We start from the raw sequence: 16,685 nt of genomic DNA on the forward strand, positions 1-16,685 counted from the left end.
TGCTAACCACTATGATCGCTACTATCGCCTCATCACAGACAATGCGAAATAGTACCGGCACAGTCTATTGTTCCTAGTACCCTCAAGAACTCAAGCTTCGTGACTGTATATACTAGACTGTGATGCCACATCCGTTGTTTGTGAACATACTGTGTATCATCTGTAGCGAGCGGCAGCAGGGCGAGGCGCGGCTGTACTCAACTGAAACTACTGCTTTGGTACGAACTTCCTAGCTCTGATGATGATTTACATATAAGCCATAGTAGGCTATTGATATTTAGGAAATTGAATTGAATTATCTCTGCGGCATCTTCAAAGTTATATATATATATATATATATATATATATATATATACATATGTATTATATATATCCCCTTCATCCTAGGGTTTTTTGCATATAGTCCCTAAAATATTAATTATTATCATCTTAGTGTCGAAGAACTTTCTTCCGTGCTCTTTCGGAAGGAATCGAACCTACATCGGTTGGATTTGTAGTTGGACATGCTACTACTTTAGTCATAGCGGACTATAATAATAATAATAATAATAATAATAATAATAATAATAATAATAATAATAATAATAAACAGCATCATCTGCTTCACTGTTAGAATTCGTCGGTTCCTTTCATCCTCTTGTGAAAATTTTGATTCCATAGTTTAATCTACTTAGTAGCTTCATTGCTGTGTACAATGCTGATTAAATAAGTAGTTATTATTGCGTTTTGAATCGATTTCATAACTAATTTCGTCGACCTGGTTGGCGAGTTGGTATAGCGTAGTTGGAGCGTAGAAAGGGGGGAAATCACGTGACAGTTAATTACGTAACGAGGCCCTTTTATTTAAGTTATTTTAAACAGTTGTACAATATTACGTAGACGTCCAATTCCTAACAGAAATTAATGTTTTCAGAAAAGAGCTAAGACGCCCCTGCTCTTACAGGGGTTGAGCAGAAGCAGGTGGGGGAAATCGGGATGCGATATAGGCAAACGGACAGTACCTCTGCGAAAATATGATTCAATATTGATAGCTCTTTCGTCACTGGAAAACGCGAACATATTTCTGGAACGTACTATATTCACTAACTCTTACTATATGCGGTCTTGGATCTGCGTGGAGGACAGTTGGAACTTCATTAGTAGAAGGGGTGGGAGTGAAGTACATTAAAAAACTCAGGTACAATAAAAATTGAAGTAAAAATAAAATGATGTCCCTGTATATTTAAGTACGACAATATACGTAAATACATACTCCATAATATTTCCCCCAACGAGTGATTACTATAATCAGAAAAATGCTTTCTGCATGAAGGCAGTGCATAGATGACCATAGCGAGGTGTGATCTGTGATAGCGAGAACTCGCCAAGTGTGTGGAGGAAGGCTCTTCGCCTCTTTCTCGCAACACATTTCTCGCTAGCGAAAACTCTTCAAGTGTGTTACGGGCCTTATACTCAACGTTTTCAGAGTACAGGAAGGGAGTACTGTAGCTTCTGTGTATAGAATTCTCTCTCTTCCTTTCTGTCTTTGTGTCCTGAGTTGGCAATAGCGCATTCGGTATCTCATCCTTTTTTTCTGTATGCCATCAGCCTTGACAAGGCGGGAATTAAAGCTGCATATCCAATGTCTTGTATAATCCTAATGTCATAAACTCATAAGCCAATTGTTTTCGTGCGGAGCTGTTGTCGGACGTGGCAACCTTCGACTTCCACATTACAGGCAATGCGCCTCATGATAACGAATTACGCACTATGGTGATCTATAAATAATGTATTCGTAATTGAGGGTGTCACTTAAGTTACTTTTGAGAAAACGTGATTGAAATTTTTTAAGCTTTCGTAAATTCCGTGAATTTTTTTTATTTTAATTTAGTATGTGATGTGGTTAAATGATATATACATCTTGATTACACAACTTTTAACACTATATCACTTCGGAATATGTATTATATGTCTTTCTTCAGAATCCTTTTGAAGAAGGCCTATAACAGGCCGAAACATGTTAACCAGGTACGATAGAATTTAACACGAGAAAGACATATAATACATATTCCTAAATTATATAGTCCTTTGCCACAAATTTTAAATGTTGTAGCTTACCTTGACTGTACTTAACTTTTTTTAAAAGAAATATCACTTGTACCCCTTTGCATCTGACTCCCGCAATTTAATTTTTTTCTGCCCAAAACTACTAACTTTACAAATCTCCCTACAAAGACCATTATTGTCATAACTTTTTGAGCCAACAAATGCAGTATTCGCCGAAAAGGCGCACATGTAAATGTTAAGAACTACTATTCATTGTGAAAGTGTCATAGATGCTGAAATATAAAATACTGTAGTATTTCGGCTCTACATTTCGGCTCCATTATCAAAGAAGACAAGGAAAGGGGAGTCCGACATGTATGTAATAGGTAGATTTTCGCCTTCCTTGATTTTGGAATCGATATGTAGGATGTTTTTACATAGTGAAAAAACCCAAACATCTCCTAACATCGCGAAAGCCCTAAGTCTAGGGGCGTAACTACTACTAATGGGGACCTGTGGTCGGTGCTGCGACTGGCTTGTTAGACAGGATTGGGTATTTTTAATGAATTGCAATCGACTTGCGACGTCGACTTAAGCAAAAGTTTGATTGAATAAGGTTTTCCGATAAATGCGTAAATACACCACGACATATCTTAAGCTTGGTTTTACGAAGAAAAGTAGCGTGAGTTTTCGTGTGTGCATGGGCCCCACTTTCACTGTCGACAGGCAGGTGCTGCCACCTGCCGGCGGGTTCGGGTCGTTGCGCAACCCGTGCGCTGGCCTGGCCTCTGTCCTGTCTTCAGTAGGCAGTTGGGCGTAGTGCGGGCGCGACAGATGGCAGCGGCCGAGCAATTGCGCATCTCGCAGGTAGGGCTGGTGGCCCGCAGCCCCGAGGGCCATGCCGCGAAGGGGATGGCCATCAAGGGCCGCGAGGACCTGTGGGTAGAGATACAGGCCAACACCTTCCGCAACTGGGTCAACGAGCATCTGCGCACTGTGGGGCTCGAGGTTCGAGACCTGGCGACGGATTTCTGCGACGGCACGCGCCTCTGTGCCCTCGTTGAGATCCTGCAGAAGAGGCCTTTGAGGCCCTCTTGGATCCAGAGGCCTGCGAATCAGCACCAGTACCTGGAGAACGTGGCCACGGCCCTCACCGCGATAGCAGCCGACGGTGTCAAGCTCGTCAACATCGGTAAGCCTTACGTAACACACTCGTCCTTGCATCTGCGCAGTGCTTTGGAGACTCCACGCCCCATATACGTCTCCTTCGTTGCTACCTAACATGGACAGATGATGCTATTGTTTACAGTGTTTGAGTGCTTTTTGAGGATTGTGGTCCGAAGTTGAAAAGTGAGACAAGTGGTCCTTTGGCTTAGATATTGCAAATTTCTCAATGTTTTTTACATCCTCTTGCGCTTGAGTTAACTCATTTTCATGTGTTCTTTAGGATTATGGACCAGAGTTTAAGAGACAAGTAACTCTTTGGCTTATATACTGCAAATTTCTCATTGTTTCTCTCAGTCTCTTGAGCCTTATACATTTCATTTATTTTATTAAGAGAGGAACCGGAGTTCAGGAATTAAATAACTGACATTTTGGCTTAGATATCGCTAATTTATTAATATTTAGCCCAACCACTGCCTCATACAACTATGCTTTTCATAATTTTTGTAGTTCGGTAGTTGAATGAGTGTTATTTTTGTTTGAATATCACATATTCCCTAACAATGCTTCCCTCTTCTTGTGTTTCATAAAACTCATTTCTGTGTGTGTTTTATGAGGGATTCGTCTCGGAGTTCAATACGTGGGATCGGCGAAACCGGAGTGAAAGTGGGCGATAGTTTAGGTTTAGAGCTTACATATTTCGTTTCCCGCAGGCCCGTCCGTATCCTTGCAAAAACGCGTGATCGCATAATTCACAGTTTAATTTTTTCCACATTTTCTCTGTACTCATATTTTATCTCAATAATATGTTCATCCATCTTTAGCTCGTAAAATCAGTTTTCATGTGTTTTATTTTTGGTTACACCCCGGAATTATTTAGGAGGGAGACAAGTGTTGTTATTGTTGTTGGTGGTGTTTTTTTTTTTGTTATCCCTATAAGTCTGAATCATAAATTTGTCAACATGGGAAATATCTCGCTCTTGCAACCGATATTAGTCGAAATAACTGACGAAGATGTCTAAAAATCGAGATTCAATTTTTCTCTGAAGTGTGGACTTTGTAGATCCAAATATGAAATTGAAATTCTCTTAATTTTTAGACTGGACTTGTTAGAAAAATAACCTGAAATTGCTGAAAATATCCTTACGTGAACTAGAGACACTAACAGAGTCTGAATATAAGATGGTACAAAAGTTGTGTCAGATATGATTTGGAAATGGCCTAAGTTAAATTTTATTGCGTACTTATTAGGGGAAAGTTTCATTATTCTGTGACTTGTAAGTGACAGTTGTATTGTTCTAGAAATTAAGCCGATCGTGAAGTGCATGTGGGCATTGTAGGCTAAATTGTTCTTTGTTGCAGCAAAGTTGCATGTAGAACGAGGTGTGAGTAGAAATTGTATCCCGGCGGAAGTTGCAGAAAAAATAAGCGCTGTGGGAAGGACAGGTGTTGTAGGTTAACCACTAAATAATTCCCACAAGGGAAGAAAGAGTCTGTTGGACTGTTTTCGCTTCTCCCTTACCTACTACTGTCTTGGCTTTCTGTCGTCATCTTGTGATGCATTTCGATTTGTTAATCGAACAAACCATATGGTTGGGATTGGAACAGCGTCTATTTTTGTCAGAGTTAGTGTACAGAGAATCTTACTCATTGTGCTTATATCTTTAAGATTCGTAGATATCGAATCCCAAAAGGCATGGGTAGTATTTTAATTGGTTATTGAACGATGCTGCGCGCTGTATAAACTACTAGGTTATTTAGCAAGATGGTATTTGGAGAGATGAGACCGAGGATTTGCCATGAATTATTGGACATTATTCTTACAGCTGGAGAAAATCTAGAAATACGCCTGAGAGCAGTCCCGAATCAGAAGGAAAACGTGCTACTGTCTGAGCTATGCTTTATAGTTAAACCACAGTCGAGTATGTACAGTCACGAAGCTTAAGTTGTGAAGTTGCTAGGAACAATAGACTGTGCCGGTACTATTTCGCATTGTCTATAATGAGGCGATAGTAGCGATTCTAGTGGTTAGCAACTATCTATGGATGCATATTTACTACGTATTAAGCTTCGTGACTGTATATACTAGACTGTGGTTAAACTAAGAATGTAAAATATGAAGGCAGAAAAACTGAATGAAAATTACATGTGTGAATTTTTATAATCGATGAATTTATCAATAAAAGGTTCTGCTAATGTTGAAACAATCGGGAATATCGATTTCAGAACTTATAATAGTTCGGCATTTTTTCATTGTTATTGGAGAGTTATTAGAAGAACTTTATCTGATTTGCGATAGTCAGGCACTCTCCATCATATGAAAAGGGAATGGAATAGAATTTCGGGAGAAGGGCACTATGGCCCATCACTGCAACCTTTCAAAATCTATTACGCTAATCCTCAAGCTAGTTGCATTCACAAACCCACACCGGCTGACTACACTAAGGTTCGCTGCGTACTCCGGTTTCAAGTAGGGAACCCCCCCCCCCCCCTTCCGTGCGTCGCCAACCGCCGTTCGGGAAATGTTATGGAATGAAGACGAAATGGAGAAATGTAGGCGGAATGATGTAGAAGCCTAATATGGGAAAAACCCCAACTACAACTTTATCCGCCAGAAGTGTCACTATGGATCTTTCGATGAAAAATCCCAGGTCTGATCGGGACTCTAACCCGGACCGCCTGCATGCTAGGCTGGAGGTCTGACCACTCAGCCACCACAGAGGTTTCCATCATATGAGAATCTCGAACCAAAAGCCTACTACGAAGAGCCTGAGAAAATATATGCGTTAGAGTTGGAAAGTGAGACACAAAAGCCATTCTTATGAGACTCGAGCTACTAAATTATGTGAGTTTACATGAGTATGACCAGCTTGGCGTCCAGCCAGGTTACGTTCCATTGTTCAGGGTTGTTACTTGTTACGTATTACATAGCTGTCGTTGGGACATCATGAGTATATACGGGCATTAAGTCGTCCTCGGTGATCTCATAGTTACCGTGCTAGCTCTTGGATTTGAAGTTCGCGGATTCAAACTCGGCCGAAGGCGATGCATTTTTTTTCTTCTCCACGCATGTGGGACCCGAAGGCTTACACTGCATCCAAAGGCTTATTGTGCTTACCACTCCTGTTCTGTGAATGATATTTATAGCCGAACGACCGTGCCGTGAACTTAACCCGGGCTAAGCCACCGGCGTGGTTCAGTCGGTTTAGGCGCTTGCCTGTCGGTCTGAAGTTGCGCTCGGGCGCGGGTTCGATCCCGCTTGGGCTGATTACCTGGTTGGGTTTTTTCCGAGGTTTTTCCAACCGTAAGGTGAATGCCAGGTAATCTATGGCGAATCCTTGGCCTCATCTCGCTATCACCAATCTCATCGACGCTAAATAACCTTGTAGTTGATATAGCGTCGTTAAATATAGCGTTATGGTATGGATGATGATTATAATATGTGATTTAATGATGGCGGAATGAGTCTGAGGACCAACGCCGAAAGTTACCCAGTCATTTGGTAACTTCTCCTAAACAGGATTTGAACCCAGGCCCGCTCGTTTCACGGCCAGTCTTTCTAACCCTTACTCAACAGCGGTGGACTTTAAAGGGCTTAACATGGCTTCTTCCAAGAGCTAAGTAAAAATGTGGGTTCCGTGTCGTGGATTTACTGCACGTAAAGAAAACCCTGTGTCTGTTACAGGTAAAATTAATATGCTAGTCTTACTAGCATTAAATTTCGGCGTGGAAGTTGACAGCATCATTATAAAAAGGATACAAACACAGACATTTCAAGAAGACAAATTTCTATGCATCAATTAGAAGTGTATTAATGTAATTATTTTTTTATATTTTATGGCAATGGAATTCAATTATATTCTTGGACTGGTTTTAACATATTTCATAATAAATTATTTGACCTGTTTTCCACGGAGATTGGGTATGTAGTCTATCAGTCAGCTCGTGTTTGTCCAACGTTGAATCAAACCTTCCAGTGTTCCGATCACATGACAGAGGATATGGCTATATTTTGTAAATGTCCTGATTCTTACTGGAATGAGGACGAAAAGCGCCAAGTTCTTAAGTAGATGGTGATTATACTAATTTTAACACCGATAAATTTTTCTCATTGAAAATGCGATACTGTACTTGGACCATACAGAAACTAAGTTCTTTCGTCGATTCAGTTTCAGAGGTTTTTTTTTGCTAAGAATGTCTGTAAACGCATGAAATTGTCCACCTTTATCTCCACAAGAAACTGCACTCAATCGTTATTTCTTCGACATTTCCTGCTTTAACACTACAGTTAAATATAAAAGTGTCGGCGGGAAATCTAAGCATTCTTACAGCTACTTCTTGCAGAACATTTGCCTTACAACAAGACCTCAGATTTTTAGGCACTTAAAAACTAACTTCTAGGCATCTAAAATAGGCCCTTAATTTACCAAATTAGGCACTAAAAACATAGATTTAGGCACCTAAAAATATGATTTCAAGCAGCTAAAAATATTAATTTATGCAGCTACAATGTAATTTCTATCCACACAAACTACAGTAACTATAAAAATGCAATTAATTAGTGAGTATTAAACATTACGGTATACAGTGACAAAAACAGTAAAACAGTGTTGCGGTTAGAAACTTTATTTTCGTCAAGTCTTAAATTATGAATACCGGTACGTAATTTTTTATGAATTCATCGGCCTCATTGCTCTAAGGCTGCTAATACATAAGTGCTCATATTACAATTAAATTAATTAATTTACCAATGAATTTACAATTAACACAATAGGCCTATTCATAATTGACATTGCAATAAATAACAACGTTTTTCTTTAATTTTCTATTGTGAATCTTTGAGTTTTCTTAGACAGAAGCATTTTATAAGCGAAAAATATTCCCAATGATACCGAAGCAATGGATGCATATTTAAATCTAGGAATATTTTCCATGCTCATTTCTTTAGGAAGAACTACATCCTCCCGATTCGTCACGTTTCTACTGTCTGCACAAGTGCTCGATAAAACCAGACAACTTCCAGGAATTTCTTCATTTCTGCAACGAAACCCACCCCATGACATTTCACTGCTACACGAAAATTTAAAAATATACAGAGTGTTAAAAAAGTATTCAGTATTTTAGGAGGTGATAGTATGAATCAATGTAAGCAAATAATACCTAATAAACATGGGTCCCACAACACATATTTTCTGAGATCTGAACACTTGTTCATAGGAGGTGCTCAATGTGACGTCCATTCATGGCAATGCATTTCTCTGCCCTACAATACAGCAGACTACTAGAAAATCATACCGTAGTTGACACCCTTGGCATGGAATAATGATACGTCGCAAAGAATACTGAAAACAAAAGTCTGGTTGCGGATATGAGCGGGGTTCAGCAGAGATGGTGTTGTGAATTTTTGTAATCAGCATGTATGGACTGATGAAAATTTTCATGCAGTTGAAGAAACAAGGCATCAGCACTGATTCTCAACCAACGTATATGGGCAGGCATTCTTGGTGATAGATTAGTAGGACCATACGTGCTACCACAGAGACTTTCAGGACTTTCTTATTAACGTATTGCCTGCCTTGCTGGAGAATGTGCCATGTCAGCAGGACTACAGATGTGGTTCATGCACGATGGCGCACCAGCACATTTTCTCCTCAATGTGCGTGAACACCTGACGCTGACATTTCAGGACCACTGCATTGGTCGGGGAAGCCCCACACCTTGGCCTGCTCGTTCCCCAAACCTAAATCCCCTAGACTCTTGTTATTGGGACACATGAAGGAATCAGGTCAATTTCAAGGAGTGCGTAATTCCTTACACCAAAGGGCAGAGGAATGCATTGCCATGAATGGACGTCACATTGAGCACCTCCTTTGAAGAAGTGTTCAGATCTCAGAAAGTATCTGTTGTAGGATCCATGTTTATAAGACATTATTTTCTTGTTTTGATGCATACTAGCATCTCCTAAAATATTGGATACTTTTCTTTAACGCCCTGTATACGTAACAAATGGAAATAAGCAATTTTAGGCTCTAAAACCTTAAAAATAAGTCTCAATGGGCAAAACAGACATTTTTAGGGATCATAAAACCGCATTTAAACGTTCGTATTTTATATAAAATGTGAAGATATTTAATTACTTTTAGTTTATCCCTACAGAAAAAAATAGGCATTTAAGCTAAAATCCGAAATCTACTTATAACTTCATGGGTTTTGTTTAGTAGTTTCTCGTTACTTATTTACAGTGCAGCTGATAAAAATTGTAAGTTATGGAAACGTTTTGAAATAATGGTAAAGGAAACGACAGTACTCAAGGAAAATCTTATCCCAAAATATCGTTTGACTTGGGGGACTTTGAACTGTAGTCTTCTGCATTTAAAACCTGCGCTCTAGTTCTTCACATGACGGTGCGCCTTCTCCGGTATACCAAATTCAATTTAATGGCATGTAGACATGAAACTCGATAAGCGAAAACTATGTCTACTATAAGCCGCATTGATGAAGTACCGTAATTTCTTACAAATTGAGTTGAGCGAACAAACGCAGTAATAATTTTTACTTTCCCCTGCATTCTTATATGGATTGGTAGCGTTTATGTTGAAGTCTGAAGTTTAGCCAGACTCTGACGGTTCGTAAGGACGGACATTGAGCAGCCTATAACGTAGGTTTCGGCACAGTGTATTGTGCATGATTGCGGGAAGCACCTCCTTAAATGAATTTGCTTAACACCGGAAACTCACTTCGGAGAGAGGAAATCCGTCCTCTGGAATCGCGGTTACTGAGAAGATGGATGATGTCATGTACGGCCGTGAAGAAGCCGCCTATTGTGTCAGAAAACCTCCATATTAACCTGTGCTAATAATAATAATAATAATAATAATAATAATAATAATAATAATAATAATAAAGCGTCCATGTTCAGTTGTATCGCAATGTCACTCGCCGTTACATTATGTACTAGTGTCGTGCATTTCAAGTTCTATGTTCGGTTCAAGTTTGTTGAGCGTTACAAGAACCGAAGTCTGCTTTGAAGAAGCGGATCTGTCCAGCTCGCTCGAATTTACCCCTTCAGGCTCGCTGGCCTTTCCTACCCTCCCTTCCCATCCATTCACGCTCTTATCTGCGTAAGGATTTTAGAACAAATCTTTTGAAATTTTATTTACATGTAAGAAGAGGTAATTTTTATTACAAAAATATGATTAAACATCCACAGAAATATACGTATATATAAATAAGTCGCATTATGCTTTAAAATACATGGCAGTTGTTACTATACCAAATACCGACAGAAAGTAGCTATAATTACATTTTTATATGATATCCAAATAAATCACAATTGCTCGGTAACAATATTTGTGTGACTATACGGATGATGAAAGTATTAGCGTCATGCATTACAGGCGCTATATTCGATTCAAGTTTGTAGAATATGACAAAGTTCGATATTCGGTAGAAAGATGGTATGGGCCGGATGTCTCCTACGTGGGTACTTGGACCCGATACAATCTGTGAGCTTGTCTACTCTTCTCATTGGCTCATCCGTAAGATATTTGCCATTTTCACATTGGATAATTTTTACAGGCGAGAAAAAAATATGAAATTCGCTACTCTAATGTCACTCAATGTAAGTCTGTCTCAGAAGTTGGTACATAGAATCGCTGCATTCCTTGAATTTGACTGCTATGCATGCAACATTGGTCAGTTGAGTGTTTCCAATCGATTTAACGCACAGGGACAGGCTGTGGAGACCAGCATCTGAAGACAATTATTGTCTTTCAATGCAGCAGGTTTCATTTGAGAAGAAAACTTAGAACCTGCCTGTGGAACCTGTTGCGTGGACTCGTACGTGACGCGTCGCTCAGATGTCCCAGCGCCTCTCTCCTGGCTGCCAGCTGTCTCACAGGTCGATTTCTGATGTTAATGTATAGCACGTCTTTGCACGGGATTGCTAATTAACCTGACTTCCGGAGGAAATAAACCCCTATGCATATGTGCTGTAACAGCATTTGTACCCTTCTCACAATGAAGTGAGCTGAATGTTACGCCAAGACAGTGTAGCTTCTTTGACACTTTTTATCGTTAATCTTTCTGAACACCTGGAATTTTATTTTGTACAGATTAAGTTATGAAACTTTAATGGCCAGTTTTTCCAAGTAATGTTTAATTTGGCTTAACAAATGTTAAATTAACAGCTGGTTTATTTTTAACGTTTTGTTAAGATATTTTCCATTTTTCCAACATAATTTTGTTTAAAATAACCAACACTTAACTTTAACTGTCGTTAATACTATTCTAACTACTCAACAGCAGTTGGTAATGATTTTGCATATATAAGACAACTTCTTATTGGCTGATATTATTATTTAAATTCTGTACTATGGAGTAAGTCATGAAACATGTGTAAAATCGTAACCTATTACAGTAGCCATGATTCATACAGTACAGAGAATTGATAAATGAAAGTTGCATTGACTGCTATTGAATAATAATTATTATTATGTATGGTTACATTTTATAATGCTAAATATGAATTTCTGTTTAGAAAAATCTCAGCATTATGACCACCAGGTGACAATAATTACACGAATGTGTGTGTAGTCAACTGTACAGAAAACCCCGAGGAGAATTCCGTATCATATAAAATTCTCTAATTTAGGTTCATGTATAAATTATATGTAATTTCGTCCTAAAGAAGCAATTGCTGCTGAAACATTTTATTATTTACTCACTGCGTATTTTGAAGCACTATTGACATCGGCTATAGTTGAAGAGCTAGTAACATAGAATCTAGAGTTAATAGTAGCTAGTGAATTGAAACAAGTGGCCTATTTCAACTAGGCAACATACAACTGAGTTTTATTTTAAGACATGAAAGTGATTATTATAACTACATACCGGTACCTAAGAAATATTAGTAAATTAATATATAATGTGCATTCAAACATAACAAAACTTAATTGGTATATTAACTTTCATTTATTAGAATTATATTATAGCTAGCAATAAGATATGTTTGCACTGGCTTTAAAACAGAAGCGAAAGAGCTGGATTCTTGGAATTTATAATCGTTTTCTTTCCGATGGAAATTTAATTTTCCAGCAGGATAATCACCCCGCGCACACCGCCATAAACGTTCAAAGACGATTCACGGAAAAGCATGAAAAAGAGGATTGACAAATATCGAGACATCCCACCTCAAAATCCAGATCAGTTCTGGGATCAAGTTCTGGTTACCTGGGAAGATTTCGCTAAGGACCAGAACTATTTCCGCGATCTGGTGGACTCAATGCCCCGAAAATGCCAGGCAGTGATAGACGCCGATGGCATGTGGACAATGTATTAGATCCACATGTGTATTTCTTTTATTTTTCTTTAATTTGTTTGTTTATCTTTGTTTTAGTTCGGGAAGAAAATTGATCTCCCAAGAGTTTTTTAAATTCTCCTAGTGGAGCCAGAGTTGCGAAATAATAAGTTCCACTACACAAAATTATAAAAATGAAGAAAGGTAACATGTATAAAAATTAGTTACGTTAAAAAAAAAGTTACCGCCGAGAACCGAACACGGGCCCCTGGGATGGCAAGCCAACACGCTACTGACTACTCCATCTGGGTACCATGACGTAACTAGCGCGACGAGGCACATATAGCTGCTAGGCTTGAAGTCTACGGACAGCTCACATACAAACGTAATCGTGTAAATATTTCAATGTTCAGTACTAGTTCATGTTTCATTTGGACTGATTTACTGAAGCTTGGTGAAACCGTCCCTTACTCTAAACATTCTTCAAAGAGAAACATAACATGTTACTTTCACAACTTTTGTCTGAACAGCTGTGGTGTTATCCGCCATGTTTAACTGTTTGTTAAATGAGTTAACGGCCTGAAATCCTACATTTAAAGTTAACAAACGGTTAAGAATCTGTTAAGCCAAACTGGTGTTGAACAAATGGAAAAACTGTATTTAACAAACTGTTGAAGGTTTAACAGTCGTTAAGTCTTCTAACAATACTTGGACAAACCGGCCATAAGGGTGCTATTCATAGACATTTCGCTAGCCCGCGCTACGAGCGTACTAAACTAGCCCCGGCTATCGACTGATTACTTGTACAGGATTCATATCATGTCATATGGCTAACACTGGTTTATGAATACGAAAAACGTTAGTTCGCTGATCATCCACCGGAAGCCCGCGTTAAGAATGTCTATGAATATGGCCCTAAGTCTTCAAAGTGCGAACGTATTGTGAGACTATATTTGAAGGGTTCAGAACCATAGTGGGCCAAGCGCCATTTATTAAAAACGGAGAAAGCAAGGGTTAAAGTTAAGTGGATACCATAGTTTAATGAAGTTTGACATATCATTTAGTTTTAATGTGTATACTTTATATTACTTGCTATATGTTCCATTGAATTGTGGTAATAACTTCATTTTAACCCTTGTTTTCTACGGCTTTAGTAAACTGTGCTTAGCCCACTATGGTTCTGAACTCTTTACTTGAAGTATCTATGTAATGTCAAAAGTAATCTAAATAAATTTAGTGTGAAACATAACTATGTTGCCATTAATTTGCGAATGCCCTAGTAATTCATATTATTTGTGATACTGCAACAATCATTTTCACGCAAGATAGTGCATCTCTCCATTTCATACTCCGAGAGAACAACTGCAACAGTTGTATCGCAACATCTTCCCGGTTTCTGTCAATACGTTCAGGAGGTATCAGACCTACATAGACCTTGTCTTTGACTTTAAGAGACAGTTTACGACTAAGTTATACGAGCTTAAAAGCTCTATTTTACGAGAAATTCTTCATCATATTTACTGGAGAATTCTGTCCACAAAAAAAAAGTGCTATTACTTGAAGAATAAATGGCAGACAGGTTTTGCACTTGAAAGGACTAACCTAAGTAAATTTTGTTTTACGAATACAAACGCTTATTTTTATGTAGATTTTAATTTAAACAAGTTACAGCAATTTCAAAATGTAACTTTCTTTTTAGTCATGTCTTTGTATTGATGTAACCTGAAATTTCCTTACAATATCTTGCTACATATTTAGTATTCACAGGTCAACAATAATATTGTGCCGATTATTCAAATTTGTTATAGTCACACACTATGTAGGCTATAATTAAGGCGTTGATTTCTTTTAAGTGGGATAAAAAGTAGGCTAATAAGTAGTGTGTGACAAACTATCACTCAAGCAGTAGCATTTCAGAGCTCTGCACTCGTTACCGGTAGCATTACTAGTTCCTCATATCTCTGCTTTCATCGGGACATACGCCACCGTGTATGCCGCCTTAAGTTTCAGTCTGCACTTAACCTTTCAACTGTCACTTCATGTATCTTTATAAAAACACTTCGAGGTTTTTACTGTCACATAATTTGTCAATACGCCAGTACAAAAGCCAGAAAAACAACTCTTCAGAATATGTTTTCAAGGTTACGTAACTTCGTCATTAGATAATATTTTTATATAAATTCTTACTAATTTATTGTTTTATATTAAGAACACCTTCAGCTACGGCATCATACTGTAATGGCTAGTAATTGATGAATAGGAAGTTATTTTGCAAGGAATTGTTTATCTCGAGATACTATTTTGAAATGTGTACTGGATGATTTTTTTTTTTTTAATTTCTATATCCGGCCAGAGGCCATTTTCCGAAAGATTTCTGTTTTTTTTTTTTCCAGGTTTCAGTTTTTCTGATTTCTGTTTACTAAACTAACACAAACACAACACCCATGCCCGAGGCGGGATTCGAACCCACAACCCTTCGGACCAAGTCGTAGAGTCATTGCGTGCCTCTACGGCTGATTAGTTCAGACCTAAAAATACATAAATAAACACTGTACTCTTTTTTTAGGAATTCAACCTCGAAGCCCCGGAGCATAGACTACTCCCCGAAGGATATGAGAAATTCTGCGATTACCTTCTAATTTTAGAGACTGCTAAAAATCTTCATTACACCATATTTTCTCGAATACACCGCGCCTTCGAATAAGCCGCGCACCCCACTTTTGAATGGCCAAAATAAACACATAAAATAAAATGAAATAAATAAGACAAACACAAATTACAGAAATAAAACTTTCAACAAATTTATTCACGAGAAATTAAAAATAATTAAACACAAATACAGTTCAGTTAACAATAAATTTTATCCTGGAGCAGGATGCATTTCAAACCCATCCTATCCGCACGCACTGCATGCATGTCAGTTGCCTTGCTTAATCGGCCGTTTGCACGATATCCTGCAACATTAATAACACGCGTCAGTAAATTAACTACCTCTGTTTTGTATGATACTACCTTTAGTGGTACTCAGGGGCGTAGAAAAGGGGGAGGGGTTACCGGGTTTGAACTCTCACTTGAACTAAAAAAATTACACATATTTCAATATATTTGATTGTTTTCATGGTTTTTCCTGTTGTGTGAAATGTCCCCCCTATCGTATACAAATAACTATTGACTAAATATATATGATTATTATGTAAGTGTACACACAAGCATTTTTTATTATACAAAATTAAACACAAGTTAAAATTTGTTAAAATTGGATGGATGACTGTGAAAAAATTACGTTTCAAACATTTTATAAGAATATTCATTAATATGTTCCATTGTAACATAGTATAATATTAATAAATATACCGTAAATAATAATAATAATAATAATAATAATAATAATAATAATAATAATAATAATAATAGTAATTATGTAGGGCTGAAGGAAGGTATTGGTAGTAGACCTGCTTAAGTGACGTGAGGTTGTATCAGAATGCCGAAACAAATCCAAAAAGAATAGATAATGAGACGACTGAATTCAGAACATGGGGAAAATGTGTTTAACTTAATTGATAATAATGATATATTTAATATTTGTTCCGAGTTAATCAATTTGAAATACAAGTAATCCTGTAAATGTAAATTCTATTATGAGTTCATCCATACGGAGCGGACTGTACAAGCAGCCGCTACAGTAACTAATCACGCGTGCATACAAGCATTTTGTAAACACAGAGCTCTACGTACGATGCAACGTAGCAATACTTTTCTCAGCCCTAATAATAATAGACAAAATTTAAAATACCGATAATGTAAATTGTAAACAATTTAAGTAATTACACTGCCCTTGACAAAATTCTGCGTACGCCACTTGTGATACTCATTTTCAGAATTGATAATATAAGACGCAAAAAGCCACCGGCGTGGGTCGTTCGGTTAAGGCGCTTGCCTGCCGGTCTGAAGTTGCTCTCGATCCCCGCTTGGGCTGATTACCTGGTTGAGGTTTTTCCGAGGTTTTCCCCAACAGTAAGATGAATGTCAGGTAATATATGGCGAATCCTCGGCCTCATCTCGCCAAATACCATTTCGCTATCACCAATCTCATCGACGCTAAATAACTTCGTAGTTGATACAGCGTCGTTAAATAACCAACTAAAAAAAGACGCAAAACTATACATTTTTCACAACTTGAACTTTATTCTGACACATG

General features: G+C 38.0%; 1 protein-coding gene across 2 annotated transcripts in view; it reads left to right on the forward strand.

The window, feature by feature from the left end:
- Window positions 1–2,822: 2,822 nt before the first annotated feature.
- Window positions 2,823–16,685, forward strand: part of jbug (filamin-type immunoglobulin domains fbug) — a 396,750-nt gene continuing 382,887 nt past the window's right edge. For both annotated transcript variants that reach the window (XM_069820534.1, XM_069820535.1), the window contains exon 1: window positions 2,823–3,217. In XM_069820534.1, the coding sequence (XP_069676635.1) occupies window positions 2,860–3,217 (358 nt within the window). In that variant the 5' untranslated portion in view covers window positions 2,823–2,859. The remainder of the gene's footprint in view (window positions 3,218–16,685) is intronic.

The sequence above is a fragment of the Periplaneta americana genome, chromosome 3 (assembly GCF_040183065.1).
Source record: "Periplaneta americana isolate PAMFEO1 chromosome 3, P.americana_PAMFEO1_priV1, whole genome shotgun sequence".
Lineage (NCBI taxonomy): Eukaryota > Metazoa > Arthropoda > Insecta > Blattodea > Blattidae > Periplaneta > Periplaneta americana.